The sequence below is a fragment of the Canis lupus genome, chromosome 5, assembly GCF_003254725.2.
Source record: "Canis lupus dingo isolate Sandy chromosome 5, ASM325472v2, whole genome shotgun sequence".
In the NCBI taxonomy this organism is placed as follows: Eukaryota; Metazoa; Chordata; class Mammalia; order Carnivora; family Canidae; genus Canis; species Canis lupus.
This window is the reverse complement of record NC_064247.1, coordinates 23,711,699-23,736,503: the sequence shown is the minus strand read 5'-3', so window position 1 is coordinate 23,736,503 and position 24,805 is coordinate 23,711,699. Positions and strand designations below refer to the sequence as shown.

The following is a 24,805-nucleotide window of genomic DNA, read 5'->3' as shown; positions in this document are numbered from 1 at the left end:
CATTTGTCTTTAGGTAATATTTTGTTTCTCCTTTGATTTTTTTCAACGATTTTTTTGTTGTTTAGTAGCAAGTTGTTTAACTGCTATGTTTTTGTGGTTTTGCCACAAAACCAGTTGTGGCAGCAGTTGTTTAACTGCTGTAGTTTTGTGGTTTTCTTCTTTATACCATTGTGATTGGAATTTTCTTCTTTATACCCTTGTGATTGGAATTGGATTTCAATTTTTGAATTTGAGACTTGTTTCATGGTTTAACAAGTGAGCTTTCCTGAACAATGTTTCATATGTACTTTACATTTAAAGTCATTAATTTTCAATAGGTACATGTACATGTGGCCATTTTGTTTATTAACTTCAGGTTGTTTTTGTAGTTCCTTGTTCCTTTTCCTTTTGCTCACCAGCCCCTTGTATTTGATGAATTTCTTTAGTGTTAGGCATGGATTCCTTTCTCTTTGCTTGCTTTTCTGTAGTTCCTCTATTCCCTTCTTTTTCTCTCTTCTCTCCTGGTTTGATGACTTTCTGTAGTGTTATGGTTAGATTTTTTTCTCATTATTTTGGTGTGTATTTACTACAAATTTTTGTTTTGTAGTTATCGTGAGGTTCACATATAACATCCTTTGTATATAATGGTTAGTGTCATTTCTTTTCAGCTTAAAGAAGTCCCTTGAACACTTCTCATAGGTTCGGTTTACTGTTGATGAACTCTGTTTGTTTGTTTATCTGGAAAACTCTTAAACTCCCCTTAATTCTGAATGATAACTGTGCTGTGAGTGGAGAATTTCTTGGTTAGAAATTTTTTCTTTCAGCACTTTAAATATGTCATGCCACTTTCTTCCTTTAGTAAAGTTTCTGCTGTAAAATCCGTTAATAGCCTTATAGGATTTCCCTTGTACTTAATAAGTTGTTTCCTCTTGCTGGTTTTGAGAAGTCCATCTTTAACTCCCCCACTCCCCCACCCCCACCCCCAGTCATTGAAGGGGAAACTTTATTGAGGCCCCAGGCAGGAGGCTACCATGTGGTCAAAGGAAGAGCCAGTGGAGAGGCCTTATTTTACCTTCTTGGGGTGCAGGTTGTTGTTGTGGCCACACTGCTTGTGGCAATCGAAAGCACAAGGTATAGGCAAGCGTTACACTGGAAGCAGATCATCTTGTCGCAGTTGGATTTCTGGGCCAGCTGGCAGAAGGAAGGCTCAGTGATGCCACCATGCAGATGAAAGACCAAGTACAAGATGGATTCTTTTTGGATATTGTCTGAGAGAGTGTTGCTATCCTCCAGCTATCTGCTCTCAAAAGTTGGATGCTGCTGGTTAGACAAGATGCCCTCCTTGTCTTTGTTTTTTTTTGTTTGTTTGTTTTTGTTTTTTTAATAAATTTTATTTATTTATTCATGAAAGACACAGAGAGAGAAAGGCAGAGATACAGGCAGAGGGAGAAGTAGGGTCCATGCTGGGCCTGATGTGGGACTCGATCCCGGGTCTCCAGGATCATGACCTGAGCCAGAGGCAGACGCCCAACCTCTGAGCCACCCAGGCGTCCCCCCTCCTTGTCTTTGAATTTGGCTTTAACATTCTCAGTGGTATCACTGGGCTTATCCTTTAGGGTGGTGGTCTTACCTGTCAGGGTTTTCCTAAAGATCTGCATCTCTGTGTCTACAAGGCCTGAGCCCTCAGCCACTTGGCAATCTTGTTGAAAAGAAAGAGTCTCTATCTTTAACTTTTACCATTTTATTTATTTGTTTGTTTATTTATTGTTAAAGATTTATTTATTTATTTATTTATTTATTTATTCATTAATTCATTCATTCATGAGAGACAGAGAGAAAGACAGAGACACACAGGCAGAGGGAGAAACAGGCTCCAGGCAGGGAGCCTGACATGGGACTCGATCCAGGGTCTCCAGGATCATGCCCTGTGCCAAAGGTGGTGCTAAACTGCTGAGCCACCCGGGCTGCCCAACTTTTACCATTTTAATTATAATATGTTTTGGTGTGGAGCTCTTCGGGTTCATCTCTTTTGGAACTCTCTGGGCTTCCTTGATCTTAATTTTTGTTGCCTTCCTCAAATTAGAGGGGTTTTAAGCCATTCTGGCCTTTTCTCTCTTTTCTTTTTCTGGGTTCCCTATAATGCAAATGTTATTCCACTGGACAGTGTCCCAAAGGTCCCTTAAGGTATCTTCTTTTTTAAAAAATTCTTTTTCTTTTTGCTGCACTGTCTAGGTGAATTCCATTGTTTGATATTTCAGCTTACTGATCTATTCTGCTTTATCCAGTGTGCTGTTGAACCTCTCTAGCGAATATTTCAGTACAGGTATTATTCTTCAGCTCTGTGACTTCTGCTTGATATTTTCTTATGTTTTTCTGTCTCCTTTGGAAGTCTCACTGTGTTCATCCATTCTTCTACCAAGTTCAGTGATAAACATTGCTTAGAACTCTTTATCAGATGGATCATTTATTTCTGTTTTATTAAGGTCTTTTACTGAGGCTTGTTCTTGTTCTCTTTTGGAGCATATTCCTCTATTCCTCTGTCTCCTCATTTTGTTTCTCCGTGTTTGCTTCTAAGTATTAGGTAAATTAGCTACCTCTCCCAGCCAGGAAAGAGTGCCCTTGTATAGGAGAGGTCTCATGAGGCACAGAGACACTATCTCCCCAGCCACTTGCACTAGAAATTCAGAGTGCATTCCCCTGTCTGAGCTCCATGTGCCTCCCTGCTGTGTTGGAGCCACAGCTGTGGCACAGGAGTGTGTAGGGATGTTGCATAGCCTAGCTGCATTGTGCTGCTGTGGCACAGGGGTGAGCAAGGCTTTTTCTTGGCCTGGCTGTGGTATGGAGGTAGGCAGGGCAATCAGCAGTGGGTACCCTCCAGTGCCAATAGGCTTGAGGAAAAGTTCCAAAATGGTGCCTTCCAGCACTGACATCAGCAATAAGACTTCAGAAATAACCCTTACCAGTGTCTGTGTCCCTAGAGAGTCCCAGCCAAGTTCCTGCTTCTCTGGCAAATTCAAGATTAGTAAGTTGGTCTCCTTCACATATAGTCTAGGCAGTATTCCAACTCGTGTCTCTGCACCAGGTCCCAGAGTGAGGGAGTCTCTTGACAAGCCCTTTATGAGTATGTTTTTTTTTTTTTTTCCCTATAGTTAAATGGTTTTCCTACATGTAATCCCCATTTGTTTTCATAGCATTTGGGGGGCTCATCTCTCCTGTGCAGGATCTAGAGGTTGGCTACCTGATGTGGAGCACAGACCCCTGACTTCTTTGGGAAAAATTCTGTATCTTTGAGATTCCTCCGGCTTAGGCATCACCACACTTGGGCTTAGTTGCTGTTTTGTTTTGCCAAAACCGTATCTTCTTCTCCTACTCTTTTCAGCACTACTCTTCTATCCTTTGTTGTGGAGGCTCTGTTCATCTGGTTATCAGGTCTTTTTCAGAGGAGATTATTTCATATGTAATTTAAATTTGTTGTGACAATGGGAAGAAGTGAGATTGGGATCTTCCTATGCCACCATATTGACCCCTCCCTTCTTTAAGTAATTCTTTAACGGACAGCTTTTGCTGAAGATTGGATTTTCTTTCTCTTGAAGTCATCTGAAAGACTAAACTGTAAAACCTAACTTTTCCAGATATCTGGACGACTAGGGGTATGTTTGGGTAGGTGATGATCTTGAATATTGAAAACTAATGAGTGAAAAGTAGTTTGAGAAAAGCTGATGTGCTCCTGGGAAGCCCAAAATGTTCTACGTAGACATTAGCAGTGAAAAAAAAAAAAGCATAATATAAACCCAGCTTGTATGGGTGTTTAATTTTTTTTTTTAATCTGAGAGAAGAGAAACAATTATGTATGCCTTCTAAATTACTGCAGAGCAGGGTTTCTTAATCTGGGCTCTATAGATGAACTTTAGAAGAATCTTGAACATCTTGAAATTGTATGCAAAAAGGATGGTGTGGGCGTGCATATTGTGTAGATACTCCCATGCATTTATGTGGAAACGGAGGCTATTTATTTTCATTGAATTCTCAAGTGGATTTATGAACCAGGAAAAGAGAGTTGGAAGGCCAGAACATTTTGCCAATCCCAAATGACCCATGTGCATTTTTCAGAAGGAGGTATGTACATGGATCGTTCATGTGATTGTGGTCCTCTGCCTTCTGTTTCCTCTCACCAACCCCAGCCTTTTCTCATTATTAGAATTTTGACCTAAGAGGGCATCTTTTGCTCTTTTACTTACGTTTGTAATGAATGCTGAGCCAGTTAGTCTTTTCTTTGACTACTTTTCTTTTAAGCAAATCTAGTTTTAGTCCTAAGCAGCTAGAAAAGAAGCATTAAGGATATAATGCATTCAGTTCCATTTCTATATGTAGGGGCCTTCACCATCAGAAGGAAGCTGGACAGATTTTATGGAATGTACTGCAGTAATCTTCATTAGGACTGTTGCCATAGCCTTGTAAATTAAAATTTATGATAATGGGTAAGGTCTCTGGCACAACATATTTGAATACCAGAGTGCCTGTCCTTAAGGATAGATACAAAGATTCCTGAGAATATTTTTTAATGGTCCCAAGCTTATTTATTATTAGCTTAAAATTCTTTAGGAAAAAATCCAGGCTACATTTCTTGATATGAATGCAAAAGGAGAGCTTTATACAAAAGGGCATGAACTGGACACTCAGGTGCTGACTCTCATAGCTTTCCACATGTAATTCGGCAGCATGTTTTAAAAAAAACTCAAGGGTTTCTGTGTAAGTGAATACTTACTGTTTCCCATCTCAGTCCTCAGCTTCCTTTTAGCTGTATTAGTCAGCAGTTTCACCTGATTTCTTTCCTTTGCATTCCAAAAAAGGAAAAAGCAAGAATTTGAAAAGCTGCATGGCATTATAGCAAAGGGAGTGTGCTTTCTCCAGTCTGCACCCTGTCCTGGCTTTTGTTAGGTTTCTAAAAAGGTTTGTGAATTGATGTCAATCCTCTATTTTATGATGTAACATACACAAAAGTGCACACTCCTAATTGCGCATGAATAAATGCAGCTGCCTCAGAGGTTAAGAGCTCAAACATGAGCAAGCCATCATGATGCTTTCTGGCTGCAGTCTCTTTTCTAGTGCAAGGCTTACAGAATTCTCAGTGATTTTGGCTGCCATTTTATCACTTAATAATTGGAACTGCTTGCCCCAGTGTCCTTGGAAGTTTGGTACTCACTCCACTACATTGTGTTTCTGCAAAGCCTGCATACACCAGGGAAGAAGTTGACAGGATTCCCCAGCAGATCTTCTTCTCCTATAGTGCCTTGGCCACAATCATAACAGACAATGTTTGGAACATTCTTGAAGCTCAGAGTAGTGGTTTTGACCGCAGCATCCTTGTAGTCCAGAGATTATGCTTTCCAGGTTACAGAGGACATTCTGATCTCTTTTTATTGGAATTAATTCACACATCACTTATTTAAAGTATGCCGTTCAACAATAAGCGGTCTTCCGATTCATGGCAGGTGCTAATGACTATGTTCTTTTTCTTGTAATGTGTCATTTGTCCCATCCCTCCCCACTTGTGTAAGTCTGGCTAAAGCCTCCTAAGGGTCAGACAGAGAATTTTTAAAAGATCAAGTGGCGTACGACCCCGTAGTTTCCTCTACATGGAAAAATATCAGTGAATTACTCTTTCCTTTTGCCTTTCAGTTTTTTTCATAGATTTATTTACTTGAGAGAGAGGGAAAGTATGCACACACACAAGTGGAGGGAAGAGCTGAGGGAGAGAGAATCTCAAGCTAACTCCCCACTGAGCATGGAGCCCAACAGGGGTCTCAATCTCACAACCACCACAGAGGGCTTGATCTCACAACCACGGGATCATGACTTGAGCCGAAATCAAGAGACGGAAGCCCTACAGACTGAACCACCAGGCACCCTTGCTTTTCTGTTTTAATACATAGGAATTGAAATAGTGTCTGCTCCTGGTGGGGTGAGAGGCATCTGTATCTTAAATATAATTGCTCTAGCAAGTGTTAAATAAGAATTACATGAAGTTCTATGGATCAAGAGACTGAATGCTTTGCTCACATACACCACTGCATATAATTTGGTAATATCGATCTCTGTGCCATATCCTTATAAACTTTGCAACCCTATCATAAACCCCATGTTGAGAGGTAGGAATTTTGTGAAACTAGGTCTATATTAGAACAAAGGCAGGCTACTTGGCCTTGTGGGAAAACTGGCTTTTGGAATCAGACCTGAATTTGAATCTTCCTTCCTTTTATAAACTTTGGACCATGGACAAATTACTTAACCTCTGTGACCCTGAGTTTTCTTCAGTGAAATTAAGATAATTTTTACCCTGCAAGATTATTGTGAAGATCTAATGAAGGTAAAAAGAAAGAGTATGGGGATCCCTGGGTGGCGCAGCGGTTTGGCGCCTGCCTTTGGCCCAGGGCGCGATCCTGGAGACCCGGGATCGAATCCCACGTCGGGCTCCCGGTGCATGGAGCCTGCTTCTCCCTCTGCCTGTGTCTCTGCCTCTCTCTTTCTCTCTCTGTGACTATCATTAAAAAAAAAAAAAAAAAAAAAAACCTTAAAAAGAAAGAGTATGATATGTAATAGGATCATTAATATATGATCTTTTTAATTACTAAAAGCAAAACTCTGATGGGAATTTTTAAATTAATATATATATTTATAAGAATAGAATTTAATGTCCTCTGGGATATCTACTTTCCATTTTCTTCCTCATCAGAATCGTTCATTATGATGTGGTGGGCCTTATATTCAAAATAGTCTGCAAAAATATCCTACAGACTCGAATGAAATGATGAATAATGTAGTGAAGAAAATGTCATGTAATGTATTTTGTTCAGCATCTGGTTAGAGAGTCTGTATTACCAAATTGGAGCGTGGGAAATGCCCTCCCTTGTCTGTTCTCCTCCTTTGGCATCCCCATTATTTAGGCATTCACTAAACTGAAAGTTAACTTGTGTGCCTGGTGTAGAGCTTTAAAGAAAAGAGACTAGATGATCTCAACCCTCACGAAGCTTAGCCCCCGATGGAAGAGACAGACCATAAAGGAGTAAACAAAAGGACAAAAAGGATCCTTGATTAAGGCCATGAAAGCAATCTCTGTGGAATAATGGGAGAGGATCTGGGAGAGTTGACTCTCTATGAGATGATTAGGGAAAACCTCTGTGAGGGGAAACCTGAAGAATTACTGAAAACCTCAAGTAGAGAAGTAATAATCATCCTAACATTCTAACCATTGCTTGGACAGTTAACAGAATTTAAATATTTATTCTAATAGCATAATTGTGGCTGTACCCTCACACATACTCCTGCCAGAGGAGATTCCTGGGCTCCTTCTCATCCCATCGTCCTTAAATCATGTCTCTGTCCTGACTCTGATGCCAGTTGGTCATGGAAGGTGATGAGGGTAAGAAACAGCTGCTGTCCTATTCCATAGAGTGGCAGTTCATTAGAAGGGCATGTGGCAGTATGAGGTTTATGAGAACAGGGGAGAGAATGTGAGATGATCTGAGTATTCCTGATGAAGACTGCGAAGTTACTTCAGGTTATGAGTTAAAACAGCATGTTTTAGCATTAGAGAAAATTCTAATAATTTAAGTTATGCTGGTGTATATCAACTCTTTTGAACTAGGCAAATATTTTTATAAATAGACTTGACTTTTTTAACAACTTTAATTTTTATACTAAAAATTTAATGAAAAGTAGAGTTGCCATGTGTGTACCATCCTGTGCCATGCCTTTTCTATAATCAACATTTTATTACTGTTCATTACCATCCAGGGAACCTATATTAACACATCATTATCACTCAAAGTTTATAGTTAGCTTTAGGATTCATTCTTGTACATCCTATGAGTTTTGATAAATACATACTGACATATATCTACCTTTATAGTATCATACAGAATAATTCCCACTTCTTCCTTTTTCTCCCCATCCTTTCTTCTTCCTGCCTCTCAAACCCTGGCAACCATGGATATTTTTCCTATATCCATAGTTTTGTTTCTAGAATATAGTATAAGTGGAATGATATTGTATTGTGGCCTCTTTTATTTAGTGATACACTTTCAAAGTTCCTTCATGTATTTTCATGGCCTGATGAAAATAGTCCACTGTATGGATGTGCTACAGTTTAGTTATCCATTCATCTATTGAAAGACATCTTGGTTGTTTTGGCAGTTATGAATAAAGCTGCTATAAATATTCATGTGCAGGTTTTTAAACGTACATAGTTTTCAATTTCTTTGGGTAAATACCAATGAGTACAGTTGTTAGATCACATGGTTAAGAGTGTGTTGAGTTTTGTAAGAAACTTCCAAATCGTCTTCCAAAGTATATATATATCATTTTGCATGCTCATCAGCAATGAATGAATGTTTCTGTTGCACCACACTGTCACCAGCATTTGGTATTGTCAGTTCTTTTAGATTTTAGCCATTCTGTAAGAGTTTTTATAGTTTAGAAACTGGTTTTATTTGACTTACAGAACATAGTAGAGCCTGACAATCAGATGCTTTGTTTTTAAAATTTTGGTAATATGTAGAGTGAAATCCTATTTCACCAAACATGAAATTCTAACTCAGCAGAGCCCTTTCTTATGAATGGGACTGCCCTTTGAGGAACTGTGTTCCCAACCTCTCAAAGCTTAAGGTTTCCTGTTGTAGATAGGAATAATGATAGACTTAATAAAAGCAGCAAAGACTACTGTTGCTGAGAAACTTCACCTAACAGAGCACCCAGAAGTCTGTCTCCTTACAGAATTCCTGTCTTAGATTCTTACCCCATCAAGGCCCAGATCTCCCCAGTATCCCTTCCTGACTATCCCAGGTCCCCAACAGTTCTTTCTATTGGTGGTTCCACATCCATTAGGATGTGAGCTGAGTAGTCAAAATCTGGGTTGTGGTCACTCTTGTTCAGTAGCCTTACATGTTTGATGAGTTTCAGGGATTAGCCTTCACTTCATCTACCATTTAGACACACCCCCCCCCCCCCCCCTTTTTCAATGAAAAACTGTTCTGACCTTAGCAGACTTAAAACTGTTTGGAACTCAAGGCATTTTAAATTAAAAGACTTTCACCTTATGTGATAAAGCCCAATATAACCCAAATAGCATTAAAAGAAAGATCAAATACTTTCTACCATCAGGAGTTGGAGAAGGTCAATGAACTCTTACAGTGTATTTGCTATGCATGTATCACTTGTTTATCACTGCTTTCCAAGAGGTAGATGATAATCATATTTTAGAAATTAGAAAATTGACACTCTTTGAAGTTATGCCATTTCCCAAGTTTTAAGCAGTTGCTAGCATTCCAGTAAGGTGTGACCCTAACATGCCTTTCTTTCCTCCATACCAAAATTTTTGTAGAGCCACATTTAATAACTGTAGAGTCACTGTTAAGTAACTGGTTTTAAGAAATAACCACTTCAAGAGGAGATATGATAGAGGACAAAGGAGGTATTCTTTACATTGCGAGATATATATATATTCCAGAGAAGTTACATTTATTGTTGCAAAGAAAATAAAAAATACTTGCTCATTGAATTGAAATGCCAGGTTATACTCTTTCTGTAATTTTGAAGTATTGCCTCATTTCTTATTCTGAGTTTGAGGTTATTGGGTGCTTCTTGCTAGTGTTATTTTCCTTCTAATGTATTAATTTTCACTTTGGCTTTGATCGGTCAGATTTCTTTGGAATTAGTGATACATTCTTTGAAAAAAAAGTACAGGTTTAAACATTTGCTTACATACTGGCTTGCAAAGAAGGTATGCGTGTGGTTTTAATTAGAGATTGTTCTGTCTGACCCTATATATTTTAAAGTAGGTCAGTCAGATATTTAGCAGTACAGAAGCTCAGCCCACTGGCTTTATTCATCATTTAAGAAACACTTATTGAGCCTGGGATACTAGGGCAGTGTGGCTACAAAGAAGAATAAAAGTTTTTGTCCTCAAGGAACTTGCAGTTTGAATCTAGAACAATGATTTGCAGCATTTTTCATCATCAGAGAACTTGTTCTTTCAACCTTAATGGTCCCTATGTTTTGAAAGATTTTTGTGTTTTAAGAAAGTTAATAAAAGTTAATGTTTCATATTTATTTTATTAACAAAGACAATTTCCAGTCCACCCAAGTGTCTGGAGTCCAGTGTTTACAAAGCTCAGTTAATATTTCCAGTCAAACCAAAGAAATACCAAAATTTAGTCTCGGGCACACAGTTGTAGGTGTTTTGAAATTCTGGAAATAACCCATGATCCATCTATTCTGACAAAAGAAATCTCAGCGTTCTGCATATTTCTATAGATCCAAGGACCCAAGTTGAAGCTTAGATAGCATACCTACTCTCATGCTTCTGAGCTTTGTGGAATTACAAAGAATAATTATAATTATTCTTTGCCCAGAAGTACTTTTCCCTTCAAATTTAACTTTCTTTTTTTATTGCAAAGAGTAATACAAGCTTGTTAGAGAAAAATCAGAACATCTAAAAATTCTTGCAAATTTTTTTCTCTGCAAACATACATGGAAGCCTTTCTTAAAGATGGAGTCTTGCTCTATATTGGTTTTGTAACTGTTTTCAGTGTCAACTAAGAAATTCCTGCAACATTGTTTTTTTAATAGCTGCATAGAGTTTCATTTCTAATTTTATAACTTATTTAATGAATTAATCCCTATAATTGGACATTTGGGTTTTCAACTTTCTGAAATTACAAATAATTTTGCCTTTAGTATCCTGCAACTAAATCTTTATACACATTCTTAATTATTTCTTTGGGATAAATTCTCAGAGGAAAAATTGCTAGGTAGGCATTACCTGAAAGACTTTTGAAAGGGGGCACCAAATTGCCCTCCAGAAAGTTTAGTAGTAATTTATACTCCCACCCAGGAGTTTACCTTCTAAATAGGAGTTGAATTGCATACAGGTGGAAAAAAAATCAATTTAGTGTTAGGAAGTAATAATGCCTATTGCAAAATGACTAATAAACAATGAGAGCTGTAGGCTTTCAGAGGAAAGAGATCCAATTGAATAGGGAGTTCGGGTACCTTTCATGGAAGACAAGGAGCTGGAGAGGGCTGAACAGGAGGGAGCGCCGCACTGACAGGAGAGCATAGGTGGGACACACTGGAGGGGTCTCTGATCTAAACCAGTGCAGGCTGTGTTTGAGGAGTCCAGGAGGAAGGCTGCTTGGCTTAGCAGCGGGCCCAGGGGTGCGGGTGCAGGCATGGGCACTGGGCAGGATGGGACTCCAGGTGGGCAGGATGGGACTCCAGGTGTTCCTCCCTCTGGTTTCTCATTAGTGTAACACAGTTACTTACTTTGAGAGAGGAGGCAGCAGCAAGTACTTGAAAAAGTTAAAATGTTGAAACCAGGAAATCAAACCTCCTGAAAAGATCTGTTCACTTTCCAGGAGAGCTTTGGGTTTTGAGTTCAGAAAATTTAGAAAGAAATGTATATTCCATTTAAAATTCAATTACTAATATATTTATTAAGATGTTAAAATTGAATTCACATTTCAGTGTTAAGCCCTTTTTTCTTCTTAGTGATGAACAAATTGGTTCACATGTTTCCTTGGTATCATGACAAGCTTTTGTGTAATTACTTTCACGAACATTTCAAAGCCATTGAAGTAACATTATCCTGTTGTTGTACATTCTAATTATATATTACAACAGGATATTTTCTTTTTGTTTATCGTAGGATTAGTTCTTTAAATGTAAGACATTACTAATTAAATCTCTATTAATTGGATTACTGCAAGATAAGTAGGTCTGAATTCTTTAACTGGTGGTTTTGTTTTTATAGTAGTAGTGCCCTGAGCCATGCTTTTACTTTTTAGGCTGTGTTTTATTAACCAGTATATTATATTTTTATAATGTTGAGCAGTAAGATGGTCCTTTTTGACACTAACTTCATAGATTTGAAAAACGTGGAGATAGTTTGACACTTTATGTCCCATAGAAATCCTGAAATAAAAGTAAAATACAGAGCTCAGGCCCAGACTCCTGGCCCTGATATATAGGCCACCATCTAGTTCTCCATTCATACTGTGAGCCCTCTTCTTCAATTCAGTAAACTTTCTTCGTGAAGAAAACTCAAAAATGTTACTGCTATTTCTCACCTGTACTGTGGTTCTTTCTTCCAGCAGACCTATTTTCAGAATGTTCCACCATCTGATTGGTAAACTATACCAATGATGTGCTACCATGGGATAGCTAATAGAACTCTTGATTAAGAAGTACAAGCATCCTTTCTAGCAGTTGCAGAAAATAATTGAAGAACAAAGAAACTAGAACTCACTGTTACACACATTAGACTGTGAACCAATCCTAAAAAAGTCCTAGGTCTTAATTAAATCCTGTAAGCTCCTGTTGAACATTAACTATATACAGGGTCAGAACCCTTCTGCCTGATTCATCAGGATGTAAATAAAATAGAGGTTTCTAATGCCACACATTTCCCCTCACCTTTATTGAGATATAATTAATATATAGCATTGTGTGACTGTAAGGTGTACACCATGTTATTTGATATATTTATATATTGCGAAATGATTTGCACCATAATATTACTCGCTTACACCTCCATGGCATTACATAATTATGTTTGTGTGCGTGTAATGAGAACATTACCATTTATTAGCAACTTCCAAGTATCTAATATAGTATTGATAATTAGAATCTCCATGTTGTACATTAGATATCCAGAACTTACTTATCTTAAAACTGGAGCTTTGCACCATTTGACCAACATCTCCCCATTTCCCCTACCCCCTAGCCTCTGGTAACCACCATTCTAGTCTCTGTTGAGTTTGCCTTTTTTAGATTCTACATATAAGTTGCTATCACACAGATTTCATCTTTCTCTGCCTGTCTTATTTCACTTAACATGATGCCCTCAAGGTCCATCCATTTGTTTGCAAATGGTAGGGTATTCTTTTTTTCTCATGGTTGAATAATATTTCATTATGTATATATATACTACATTACCTGTTCATCCATCTGAACTGGACAGTTGGGTTGTGTCTATTTCCTGCCTGTTGTGAATAATGTTGCAATGAATGTGAGAATGCAGACATTTCTTCAAGATCCTGTTTTCATTTCCCTTTTTTTTTTTTTTTTAAGATTTTATTTATTCATGAGAGACACACAGAGAGATAGGCAGACACGCAGAGACATAGGCAGAGATAGAAGGAGGCTCGCTGCAAGGAGCCTGATGCAGGACTCGATCCCAGAATCACGACCTGAGCCAAAGATAGATGCTCAACCACTGAGCCAACAAAATGGGTATATATACCAATAGGTCATTTGGTAGTTCTGTTTTTAATATTTTTAGGACCCTCCATGCTGGTTTCCATAGAGGCTATACTGATTGCATTCCCACTAACAGTGCACAAATATTCCCTTTCCACACTCTCACCAGCACTTGTTATCTCCTGTTTGATGACAGCCATTCTACCAGGTATGAGGTCATATCTCATTGTGGCTTTGATTTGCATTTCCCTGATAATTAGTGATAATTGAGCACTTTTTCTTGCAACCTATTGGTCATGTGTATGTCTTCTTTGGAAAAATGTCTTTCCATTTCCTCTGCCTATTTTTCAATAAGATTTTTTGTGGGTTTTCTCTTTTTGCTGTTGAGTTATTGGATATTAACCTTTTATCATATTTATTTATGGCTTGTAATATTTTCTTTTTTGTAAGTTGCCTTTTAATATTTTTGTTGTTTCTTTTACTGTGTAGAAGCTTTCTAGTGTGACATCGTCTTATTTACTTTTGCATTTGTTTCTTGTGCTTTTGATGTCATATCCAAAAACCTGTTGCCAAGACCAGTGTCATGGAGTTTTATCCCTGTGATTTCTTCTAAGAGTTTTATGGTTTGGAGTCTTCTGTTTCAATCTTTTTAATCCATTTTGTGTTAATATTTGTGGAAGGAATCCAGTTTCATTCTTCAAAATCTGGTTATCCAGTTTTCACACCCTTTTAATGAAAGAGACCATTCTTTCTTCATTGAGTATTTTCTGCTCTCTTGTCCAATATTAATTGACTATATGTGCAAGAGTTTATTTCTGGGCTCTCTATTGTGTTGGTCTGTGTGTCTTTTTCTATGTCAGTGCCATACTACTGTTTTTTTGATACCATAGCTTTGGTATAGTATAGTTTGAAATCAGGATGTGTGATGCCTCTGGATTTGTTCTTAGGATTGCCTTGGCTTGTTGGAATCTAGAGATTTTATATAAATTTATGGTTATTTTTTTCTATTTTGTAAACAATGCCATTGAAATTTTCATAGAGATTTCATTGAATCTATCAATGGTTTGGTGTAAAATGGACATTTTAATAATATTATTCTCATCATAACTTATGGGATATCTTTCCATTTATTTGTTTTCTTTAATTTCTTTCATCAAAATTGTACAGTTTTCAGTGTACCAATAATTCACTTCCTTGATTAAACTTACTCCCAAGTATGGTTTTGATTTTGTTGTACATAAGATGCTTTTTAAAATTTCTTTTTCAGATAACTTGCTGCTAGTATAAAGAAATGGCACTGAGTTTTGCATGTTGATTTTTGTATCTTGCAACTTTATCTTATTTATTAGTTCTAACAGTCTTTTGGTGAAGTCTTCAGGATTTTCTATATATAAGATCATATCTGCAAACAATAACAATTTTACTTCCTTTCTGATTTGAATGCTCTTTCTTTTCTTTTCTTTTCTTTTCTTTCTTTTCTTTTCTTTTCTTTTCTTTTTTTTTTCTTTTCTGCTTGCTTTCTCTGAGACTTTCAGTATGTTTAATAGGAATAATGAGAGTGGCTATCCTTGAATTGTTCCTGATCTTACAGGAAAAGCTTTCAACCTGTAACTATTGAGTATAATGTTACCTGTGGCTTGTCATAAAAGATTTTTATTATGTTAAGGTACATTCGCTCGTTACCTAATTTGTTGAGAGTTTTTATCAAGATAGGCTGTTGAATTTTGTCAAATGCTTTTCTGCATCTATTGAGCTGACTATACGATTTTTACTTTTCATTTTATTAATTTGGTATATCACCTTTATTGATTCAGATATGTTGAACCATCCTTGCATTCCAAAGATGAGCCCCAACTTAATTGTCATATGTGATCCTTTTAATATCCTGTTGTTATTTGGTTTGCTTATATCTTGTTGATAATTTTTACATCTGTATTCATCAGGAATATTGACCTATAGTTTTGTTTTCTTATTAGTATTTTTATCTGGCTTTCGCATTAGTTTAGTACTGTCCTTGTAAAATATGTTTGTAAATATTCTCTTTAGTGTTTTAGAAGAGTTTGGGAAGGTTTTGCATTAATTATTTTTTAAATGTTTACTAGAATTCACCAGGGAAACCCTCTGGTTCTGGACTTTGTTGGGAGGATTTTGATTACTGATTCAATCTCCTTATTCATTATTGATCTGTTCAAACTTGTTATTTTTTTCATGATTTAGTATTGTTTGGTTGCTGTTTCTAGGAATTCATTCATTCTAGGTTATCCAAATGGTTGGTGTATAATTAATCCATAGTGATCTCATGATCTTTTATATTTTTATGGTAGCAGTTGTTATGTCTCCTTTCTCATCTCTGACCTTTAGTCTGAATTCTTTTTTCTTGAGTTAATCTAGCTAAATGTTTTCAACTTTATCTTAAAAAATAAAAAAAAAAAAACCAACGACTTAGTTCTTAGTTTCATTAATTTTTTTCTTTTGTTTTTCCAGTCTCTTATTTATTTCTTTTCTGACCTTTGTATTTCATTGCTTCTGCTAACTTTGGACTTCATTTGTTCTTTTTTTAGTTCCTTGGCATATGAAGTTAGGTTGTTTATTTAAGATCTTTCTTGTTTCTTAATGTAGACTTTTAACACTATAAACTTTCTGCTTTGAAATGCTTTTGCTGCATCTCACAGGTTTTGGTATTTTGTGTTTCCATTCTCAGAGATTTAAAAAATTTTTTTTAATTTCTTCTTTGACCCAATGGTTGTTCAACTGTGTTATTTAATTTTTATGTATTTGTGAATTTTTCAGTTTTCTTCTTGTAATTAATTTCCAATTTGATAACAATTTCAATATGATTTTCATCTTCTTAAAATTTGCTAAGAGTTATTTTGTGACCTATCATGATCTATCTAGCAGATTGTTCCATGTGTGTTTGAGAAGAACATGTATTCCTTTGCTATTGGGTGGAACGTCTAGTATATGACTGTTAGGTCCTTTTGGCCTAAAGTATAATTCAGTTTTAACATTTCCTTTATTAATTTTTTTGTCTGGATAATCTAGCCATTGTTGAAAGTGGGTTACTGAAGTTCTCTTTTCTTGTATTGTTGTCTTTTTCTCCCTTCAGATTTGTTAGTATTTGCAAAATATATTGTAGTATTTCAATGTTGGTTGTATATATATTTGTGATTGTTATATTTTCTTAATGTATTGACTTCTTTGTCATCATGTAATGATCATTTTCATCTTTTTTTTTTTTTTTTTTTTTTTCATTTTCATCTTTTGTTACTGTTTTTGGCTTATGGTATATTTTGTCTAAGCAGCTACCCCTGCCCTCTTTTGGTTTCTACTTGTGTGGAATATCTTTTTCCAGCCCTTCATTTTGGAACTATATGTCCTTAAAGATGAAGGTGAGGTTTTTGTAGGCAGTATAGTTGGGTCTTATGCATCCAACCACTCTTAAGCCTTTTGTTTTTTTGTTTTGTTTTGTTTTGTTTTGTTTTTTCTTAAGCCTTTTGATTGGAAAATTTAATTCATTTTAATTTAGAATAATTATTGAGAGGTAAGGACTTAGTAATGTTATCCAACTCTTTTTGGGCTCTTTTGTTCCCTTGTTTTTTTCTTCCTCTCTTGGCTGCCTTTCTTTTTGAGTTGATTTCCTTTTAGAGACATGCTCTGATTCCCTTATCTTTATCTTTTGTAGATATACTGTAGGTTTTTACTTTGTGGTTACCATGAAGCTTACACAAAACATCTAGATAAAAGTCTATTTTATGCTAATAAAGGCTTACTTCAAATTATTTTATTTTATTTTATTTATTTTATTTTTGCTTACTTCAATTTCATACATAAACTCTGTCCTTTTATTCCTCTCTTAAGTTTTTGGTGTCACAGTTACAATATTGTGTATTCATTAACCAGTATTGTAGCTATAGATATTTTTAATAGTTCTGGCCTTTAACCTTTATAGTGGAATTATGTGTGAACATGTCACTATATTAAAGAACTAGCTTTTTTTAAATACTAGCATATTTTATGTTTAAAAAAAAAAAACTTTGAGAGAGAAAGTGAGGATGAGCAGGGGGAGTGACAGAGGCGAGAGAAGCAGACTCCCCACTGAGCAGGGAATCCGATCTGGGGCTCAATCCTAGGCCCCTGGGATCATGACCTGAGTCAAAGGCAAGTGCTTAATAAACTGAACCACCCAGGCACCCTTATACTAGCACATTTTAAATTTAACTATATACTTACCTTTACCAGTATATTGGATAGTTTCATAGGTTTTCATGTACTCTGCATTCTTTCATTTCAACTTGAATTCCTTCAGCTTTTGTTTTTTTAAGATAGTCTGTCTCTCCCTCATTTCTGAAGGATAGCTTTGTTGAATAGAATGTTCTTGGTTGGAGTTTTTTTCTTTCATATTACCCATCCTCCCTAAGCCTGTAAAGTCTCTGCTGAGAAATCTGCTGATAGCCTTATAGGAATTCCCTTGTCAGTTATAAGCTTCTTTTCTCTTGCTGCTTTTAAGATTATCTTTGTCTTTGAATTTTGACAGTTTTCTTATAATATATCTGAGAGCAGATTTCTTTCAATTGAATTTGTCTGTCAGCCTGAGGTCAACTAGGAATTGTAAGGCTTTCTCAGACCTTCTGTGGCTCCACACTTCTTGCTCCCTCTTGTGCCAGAATTTTTAAGCTTGTATGTCTTCTCTTCATCCTGAAACATATGAAGCCAAATGTTTGTAGCCCCCTTTCTGCTTTCCCAAGAATGGCACTCATGCTGAATGGTCTTTCCCTGACCTGCAGATTTGAGTCATGCTCAGTTAGCTGTCTGCCAAAGCTTACTCTCACCACCACTGTCAGGAGCATGCACAGGAAGTTGGACACAGATATAGGGGGATGTGGGTGAGGACACAGTGCTGGAGGATGCCTATGGGCCCATTGGAGGGATCTGTGTGCAAGGCATCTCCTCTGGTTCATGGATAGAAATCCATAACACAGTGAGTAGGATTCATATTCTTTTATTCTGAGAGTCCTGTCTGCCACTCTCCCAGCTTTGTTCTGCCTCCTGACCTTTAGCTGTGCAATTAATGATTTAGTACTTTGGATGCAGTGAGAGAGAAATGGGCCTTTTGGGCAGCATTCCACACAATTTGGGGAGCTGGGCACTCACTTGCTCTCACTTTCCACCATGGGAAAAATCATGGCCAAGATCTCTCAGGCCTCAGTTTTGCCATCTAGAGGGAAGAGTGATATGCATGAAGCCAAACTGTCCCTCTTACCTTCTCCAGTGTGTTCAAACTCGCACTCTGCCCCCCCCCATCCCTCCCCCACCCCGCCCCCCGCAGTGGTGTGCTGAATTTCTCCACTGGAAAACTGGACTTCCACAAAGGTTCTCTCATCTGTGGGTAATTGTTTGAGGTGGTGTTCTCCCACTGCAGAGAAGGGCTGGAGCTAGTTCACAGCTGGGACTGTAGTCTATATGCCTATTACCCGAAGTATGATTGGGTGAGACTCCTCTCAGGTCTCTTGACATCTAGTATTGGATGCCACAGGTCCCACAAAAGCATTTTTGTCTGTGGATAGATACCACATGTTGGGAAGGGACACAAACCAGGGATGCCTTCTTTAGCCATCTTGCTGACCTCACTCTGTAGTACTTCACCATTTGGAAGAGGCCTTTTCTGAAGGTACTGCATTGCGACTGTATTTTGCTTTCTTGCTTACCTTATATTTTCTAGATTCATTACATTATTCCCCTTTTGGGTGAATTACCTATAGAATATCTGTATTATTGTTTAATAATTAATTTGTTACACAAATTACTACTTACTTGCTATGGAAAGTAGGACAGAATACCTTTCTAGAATTTGAACTGGTCTACAAAGCAGCAAAGCTGCTAATTATGAAAATATTTGGGTTACATAAAGTTCCCATCTTCCTTTTATTATCTGAACCAGCTATTTCCTGCAGGGAATATGATGTTCAAGAGCACATTAACAAAGGATCCATTAGTAAAGCCCACTAATTAGGCTGTTTCTGATGAGCTGCTCTGAGGTGCACTTGAAGTACAGGCAGGGCACAAATTTGTATTACCCTGTACCAAATAAATCGTGGTACTCTAGCCCAGTGGAACTGACACAGACAGGACTGGCAATACTCAAGCAGATTGAGACTCAGTACTTTTTTTAAAGGCCCCTTTTCACTAAGAATTACTGTCTTTGCTAACTGAATTCCCATCGTGGGGAACTCTTTCATGGTCATCTCTCTAAGCATCCTTTCAAAATGGAATTGTCTGTAGCTTTAAGTAACCTCATAATGCTATCTAGTTTGTCTTCCCTCCAGTGGTGAGAGAGAATGGCTGCTGAGTCAGAGCATTGGTCATTTCTGGGAGGTGAAATGGGAAATTATTTACAGCTGTGCTTCAAGCTAGTCATAAGTAGATATGCTAAGCGCATTTTAAGCACATTCTTGTATCTAGGCACACTTTCTTAAGTAATATACTCCATTGGAACTTGAGCAATTTGTTCTTTTTTGGAATACATCATATGCTTGGAGTATATTTCTGTGACTTTTTTTGCTTATTTTAACATCAATGTAAGAATTTATTTGAAAGGAAGTAGTTTATAGGCAGAAGGGAAATTAACATGTATTATTAGAATGTTCTCACCTTTGTATAATTTCATGTAAATTCATATACCAGTTCTGCTAAGTAAATTATATAATCTTCATCTTTACAGATAAAGAGACTAAGGCTTAGAAATGGTAATTGACTGGCTAAGATTTGACCATTAGTGCCAAATCAGTGCTCTTTCCACAGTTAATTCTTTTCTTTCTTATCTTACAAATATTGACTGAAGCAAGTCAACTCATTGCTTTCAGTAGCCCAGCTTTGGAGCCGAATTTAGTCTTTCAAATCTGGGTTTGAATCCCATGTTTATAATCTAGATACAGTCGTTTAATCATTGTAGAATGAAGGTAATGCTCCCATACCAAGGATTTTCATAAAAATAAATTACGTAATCTGTGTAAAGCATGCAGCACAGTGCCAGACCATTAGTAAGCCCTTAATGAAGGGTTGCTACTATGAAGACTACTAGATGGGCTTTTTATTTTGCTTTAATCTTGGATACAGTAATTGGGTCATTTTTGAACATGATGATGATATCTCAAAATACTTTGAGAATGTTTTGCCTTTTCTTCTATTTTTAATGTATCAAGTGATTTCTTCTACCTTCAGAAACTAGCTTCATTTTTATGGTCTGTGCCTCAAGTGTATACAAAATATTGCAATAATATTTGGGCTTTTTAAAATTAAAATATAGTTGACACCTAATCTTACATTAGTTTCAGGAGTACAACATAGTGATTCCACAACTCTATACCTTATGCTATGCTTACCACAAGTGTAGGCACCATCAGTCACTGTACAGCACTATTACAATACTATTGATTATATTCCCTGTGTGCTGCTTTTCATCTCCATGATGTATTCATTCCATTACTGGAAGTCTGTATCTCCTATTCCCTTCACCCATTTCACCTGTTCCTGCCACTTTCCCTCTGGCAACAACCAGTTCTCTATGTTTATGGTATGTTTCTCTCTTTCTGCTTTTTGATTGTTTTTCAGATTCCACATATAAGTAAAATCATGATATTTATCTTTCTCATTCTGACTTATTTCACTTATAATACTCTCTAGATCTATCCATGTTGTCACAAATGGCAATAGCTCATTCTTTTTTATGGCTGAGTAATATTCAGATGTATATATGCTACATCTTCTTTATCCATTCATCTGTTGGGGAACACTTTGATTGCTTCAATATTTTGGTTATTGTGAATAATGCTGTGGTGAACATAGAGGTGCATACCTCTTTTTGAATTAGTGTTTTCATTTTCTTTGAGTAGATACCCAGTAGTAGAATTACTGGATCACATGATATTTCTATTTTTAATTTTTTGAGGAACCTCCATCTTTTCCACAGTGGCTGAACCAGTTTGTATTCCTACCAACAGTGTACAGTGGTCTCTTTTTCTTCACATCCTTGCTGACACTTGTTATTTTTTATCTTTTTTTGATACTAGCCATTTTGATACTTAATTGGATTGTTTGGCTTTTTGGTGTTGAGTTGTTAAGTTCTTTATATATTTTGGATTTTAGCAGTTAATAGGGTTGCCTTGTTTCGTTGATAGTTTCCTTCACTGCAAAAGCTTTTTAGTTTGATGTAGCCCCAGTAGTTTAGTTTTGCTTTTGTTTCCCTTGCCTGAGGAAGGAACATATTTAGAAAAATGTTGCCAAGGCCAATGTCCAAGAGATCACTGCCTGTATTTTCTTTAAGGAATTTTATTGTTCAGGTCTCACATTTAGGTCTTTAGTCCATTTTGAGTTTATTTTTGTGCATGGTGTAAGAAAGTGGTCCAGTTTCCTCTTTTTTCATATAGCTGTCCAATTTTCATAGCACCATTGATTGAAGAGACTCTCTTACCCATTGTATATTCCTGTAACCTCTGTCATGGATTAATTAATCACGTAAGCTTGGTTTATTTTGGGACTCTCTATCCTGCTACATTGATCTATGTGTCTGTTTTTGTGCCGGTATCATACTCTTTTGAGTACTATAGCTTTGTAGTTTATTTTGAATTTGGAATTGTGATACCTCCAGCTTTGTTCTTTTTTTTTTTTTTTTTCAAGATTCCTTTGGCCATTTGGTGCCTTTTGTGGTTCTATACAAATTTTAGGATTATTTGTTCCAGTTTTGTGAAAACTGCCATTGCAGTTTTGAAGGGATTGCATTGAATCTGTAGATTGCTTTGGATAGTAGGACATTTTAATGATACTAACTTTTCCAGTCAATGAACATAGTGTATCTTTCCATTTATTTGTGTTGTCTTCAAATTTCTTTCCTCAATGTTTTATAGTTTCCAGAATACACGTCTCTTACCTTGGTTAAATTTATTCCTAAGTATTGGATTTTTGTGTGCAGTAGTAAATGGGATTGTTTTCTGAATTGCTCTTTCTGTTACTCTGAGATTAGTGTATAGAAATGCAGTGGATTTCTGTACTGGTTATGTGTTCTACAACTTTACTGAATTCATTTATTTCTAATAGTTTTTGGTGGAGTATAGGGTGTTCTGTATATAATACACATCATGTGAAAATAGCAGACAATTTTACTTCTTTCTCCAATCTGGGTGCCTTTTATTTCTTTTTCTTGTCTGATTGCAGCAGCTAGTACTTCCATTACTATTTTAAATAAGAGTGATAAGAGTAGAATACTGCAATAATGTTTGTTTTTCTAAGACTATGGGTCTTAGAGATTTTAAATGGGGGAAGTTTATTTGATATCTTAAATAATTCAACATGTGAGGTTCTATTTTATTCATGATCTATATAACACAAGTTAATAACAACAGGTATTAGTGTCTGGTATTCTGATATCTGGTAGCCTACAAACTCCTACCTAAAGGATGACCTAACTTTAAACAGGTGGTTTGTTGTAGCAGGACAGGCACAGAGAGGAGCCTGTCTGGAGCCAGAGTATAGGCCATCAGTGTCCCCAGATTGTGGATAATGTATCCATAGTTCCCTAGAACTGTGAGGATTGGATGAGACTATGTGTACAAAGTATGCCATACAGTGCCTAATACATAGTAGGCCCTCTCCCTCTACCTGTTGGTGGGAAGGTACTTAGGACACAGTTATCCCAATGATGTTACAGTTTCTTCTGCTCTTGAATAAATAGTATTTTACCAACTGTTTTTGGTAATTTTTTCCTATTTTAAGTGTTTGGTTTTGTAATGGATTTAGTTATTTATCAAGTAAATCATTGGATTTGTTCCCACCAGTGATACCAAGAAGAAACAGGGAATGAGGAAAAGAAACAACAGCGGAGTGGAAGATGTGGGATCCACAGGTCGTAGCAGGAAGAAGGCCAAGTGGGAGACCTTGGAGCCTTTGGATACAGGCCTGTCTTTGGCAGAGGATGAAGAGCTGGTGTTACATCTGCTCAAAAGTCAGAGCTAGATACTCCGTGCTCTTCTCCTTGAAACCTCTGGTCATGATTACATGGACAAGAAGTTGAAAAAAAAACAAGTGGCTTTGGAACTAGGTGATGAGTCCCGTGCCCAAAGGACCTCTCCTCTGGACCGAAGCGATTCTGTCTCTAAGCCCCTTTTCTCAGGTTGTACTTGTACTTCCTAGAGCAAAGTCAGAGTGAGGGCAGATTATAAAATTTCCTGATCCCATTTTCCAGCTATGTGCTCTGTTAGGTTTTATCTCGGGGTTCCTACATCTTGTCATTGGAAATGGCTTCCTATGTTTTATTGGCAACTTCTGGAGACTTTGTTTCATTGTTAGAAATTCCAGTCTTGCGTACCATACAGAAATTTCTGTGTACTGTAAAACAAAATTGCTCACAATTTTGATGTATTTAATATCTCTAAAGAGACAGAGTATGGTGGACCAGCCCTGAGAAAAGAGTATTTTTGAATAATGACAATCATTAATAAACCTATTTCCTATAAAATAGTAATGTTTTCATTGTGTCCAGTAATATGAGAGCATTCTCAGGGGAGGGTTCTTGAGAGTAAAATGCTTGGCCAATTCCTGACAGTGAATTTTTCATATTCTTAAATTAGCCTTCCTAAAGATACCGTTTAACTTATACTTGCAGATTTCATAGCCATTTTTGAAAACTGTAGAAGTTGTGAATCTGAAGACAGGGATCCCAGACCAGCCCCTTTGTGAGCACCCAGAAGGCCATAGGTCTTCCATAAGGGCCTTGTCCAGCTCGCACCACAGAGCCCCGCCCAGAGTCAGCTCTTGGTAACAACAGTAGAAAGAATGACACAGAGCCTGTTTCTGGTTATAGATAACAGATTCTTTGTGGGAAGAGAAATCTGGGCCTTTCCATGCTGGCTTTACCATAGATTTATCATCCTCTCCCCGTTCTCTCTCTTGGCTACTTCCCACTGCATGAACAAACAGAGATAATTTTTGATAACTGGTGCAAGTCACTCATGAATCCCAGGAAGGGAGTATCCCACCTCGATATCCCACTAACACTTCCAACTCTGCCAGAGTCCATATTGTTTCTGAAATGTTTCTCCTACTTGTGTAACTGGTATCCCTCATGGGTGACACCAAGGGACTCAACAATTCTCAGCCTCTACCCTGACCACTCTTCACTTTACTGGTTCTGTTGATTCCTCTTCACATGAGTCTTCGATCCGTGGTTTGTGCCTTCATCTTCCCAGCGTCTCTCTTCAGTCAGAATTCACATTCTCCTCACGACCTGCTCCCATCATGCCAGTGACCTCCCAGCTCGGTATGATGCCTCCAGCTTGCCATTTCTCCGCCAAGCCTTCCACACTGGCCAGAGTTCTCTGCATAGCACGTTCTCCTAGCTCTTTCTTACTTCTACTATGGTGCTTACCATGCAGTGTTCCAGACACTGTTTATCAGCCTGTAACCCCTGTTATGTGACAGGTTTCTAGACCATGTTTATGCATCCTGTGTGCCCTCCCCACCAGAGCCAGATAAAGCACCTGCCTCATAGTGGGTTCTTGGTAAATACTTACAGAATTAA

General features: G+C 37.2%; 1 protein-coding gene and 1 pseudogene across 3 annotated transcripts in view; one reads left to right on the top strand and one right to left on the bottom strand.

The window, feature by feature from the left end:
- The window catches only part of DDX10 (DEAD-box helicase 10), a 253,004-nt gene extending 229,259 nt beyond the window's left edge, over positions 1-23,745 (top strand). For 2 of the 3 annotated variants that reach the window (XM_025465622.3, XM_025465620.3), the window contains one exon: positions 23,064-23,745. In XM_025465622.3, the coding sequence (XP_025321407.1) occupies positions 23,064-23,241 (178 nt within the window). In that variant the 3' untranslated portion in view covers positions 23,242-23,745. The remainder of the gene's footprint in view (positions 1-23,063) is intronic. The other variant, XM_025465621.3, reaches the window with a different exon arrangement.
- LOC112671387 (ubiquitin-60S ribosomal protein L40-like) lies at positions 1,043-1,637 on the bottom strand (annotated as a pseudogene).
- Positions 23,746-24,805: the final 1,060 nt, after the last annotated feature.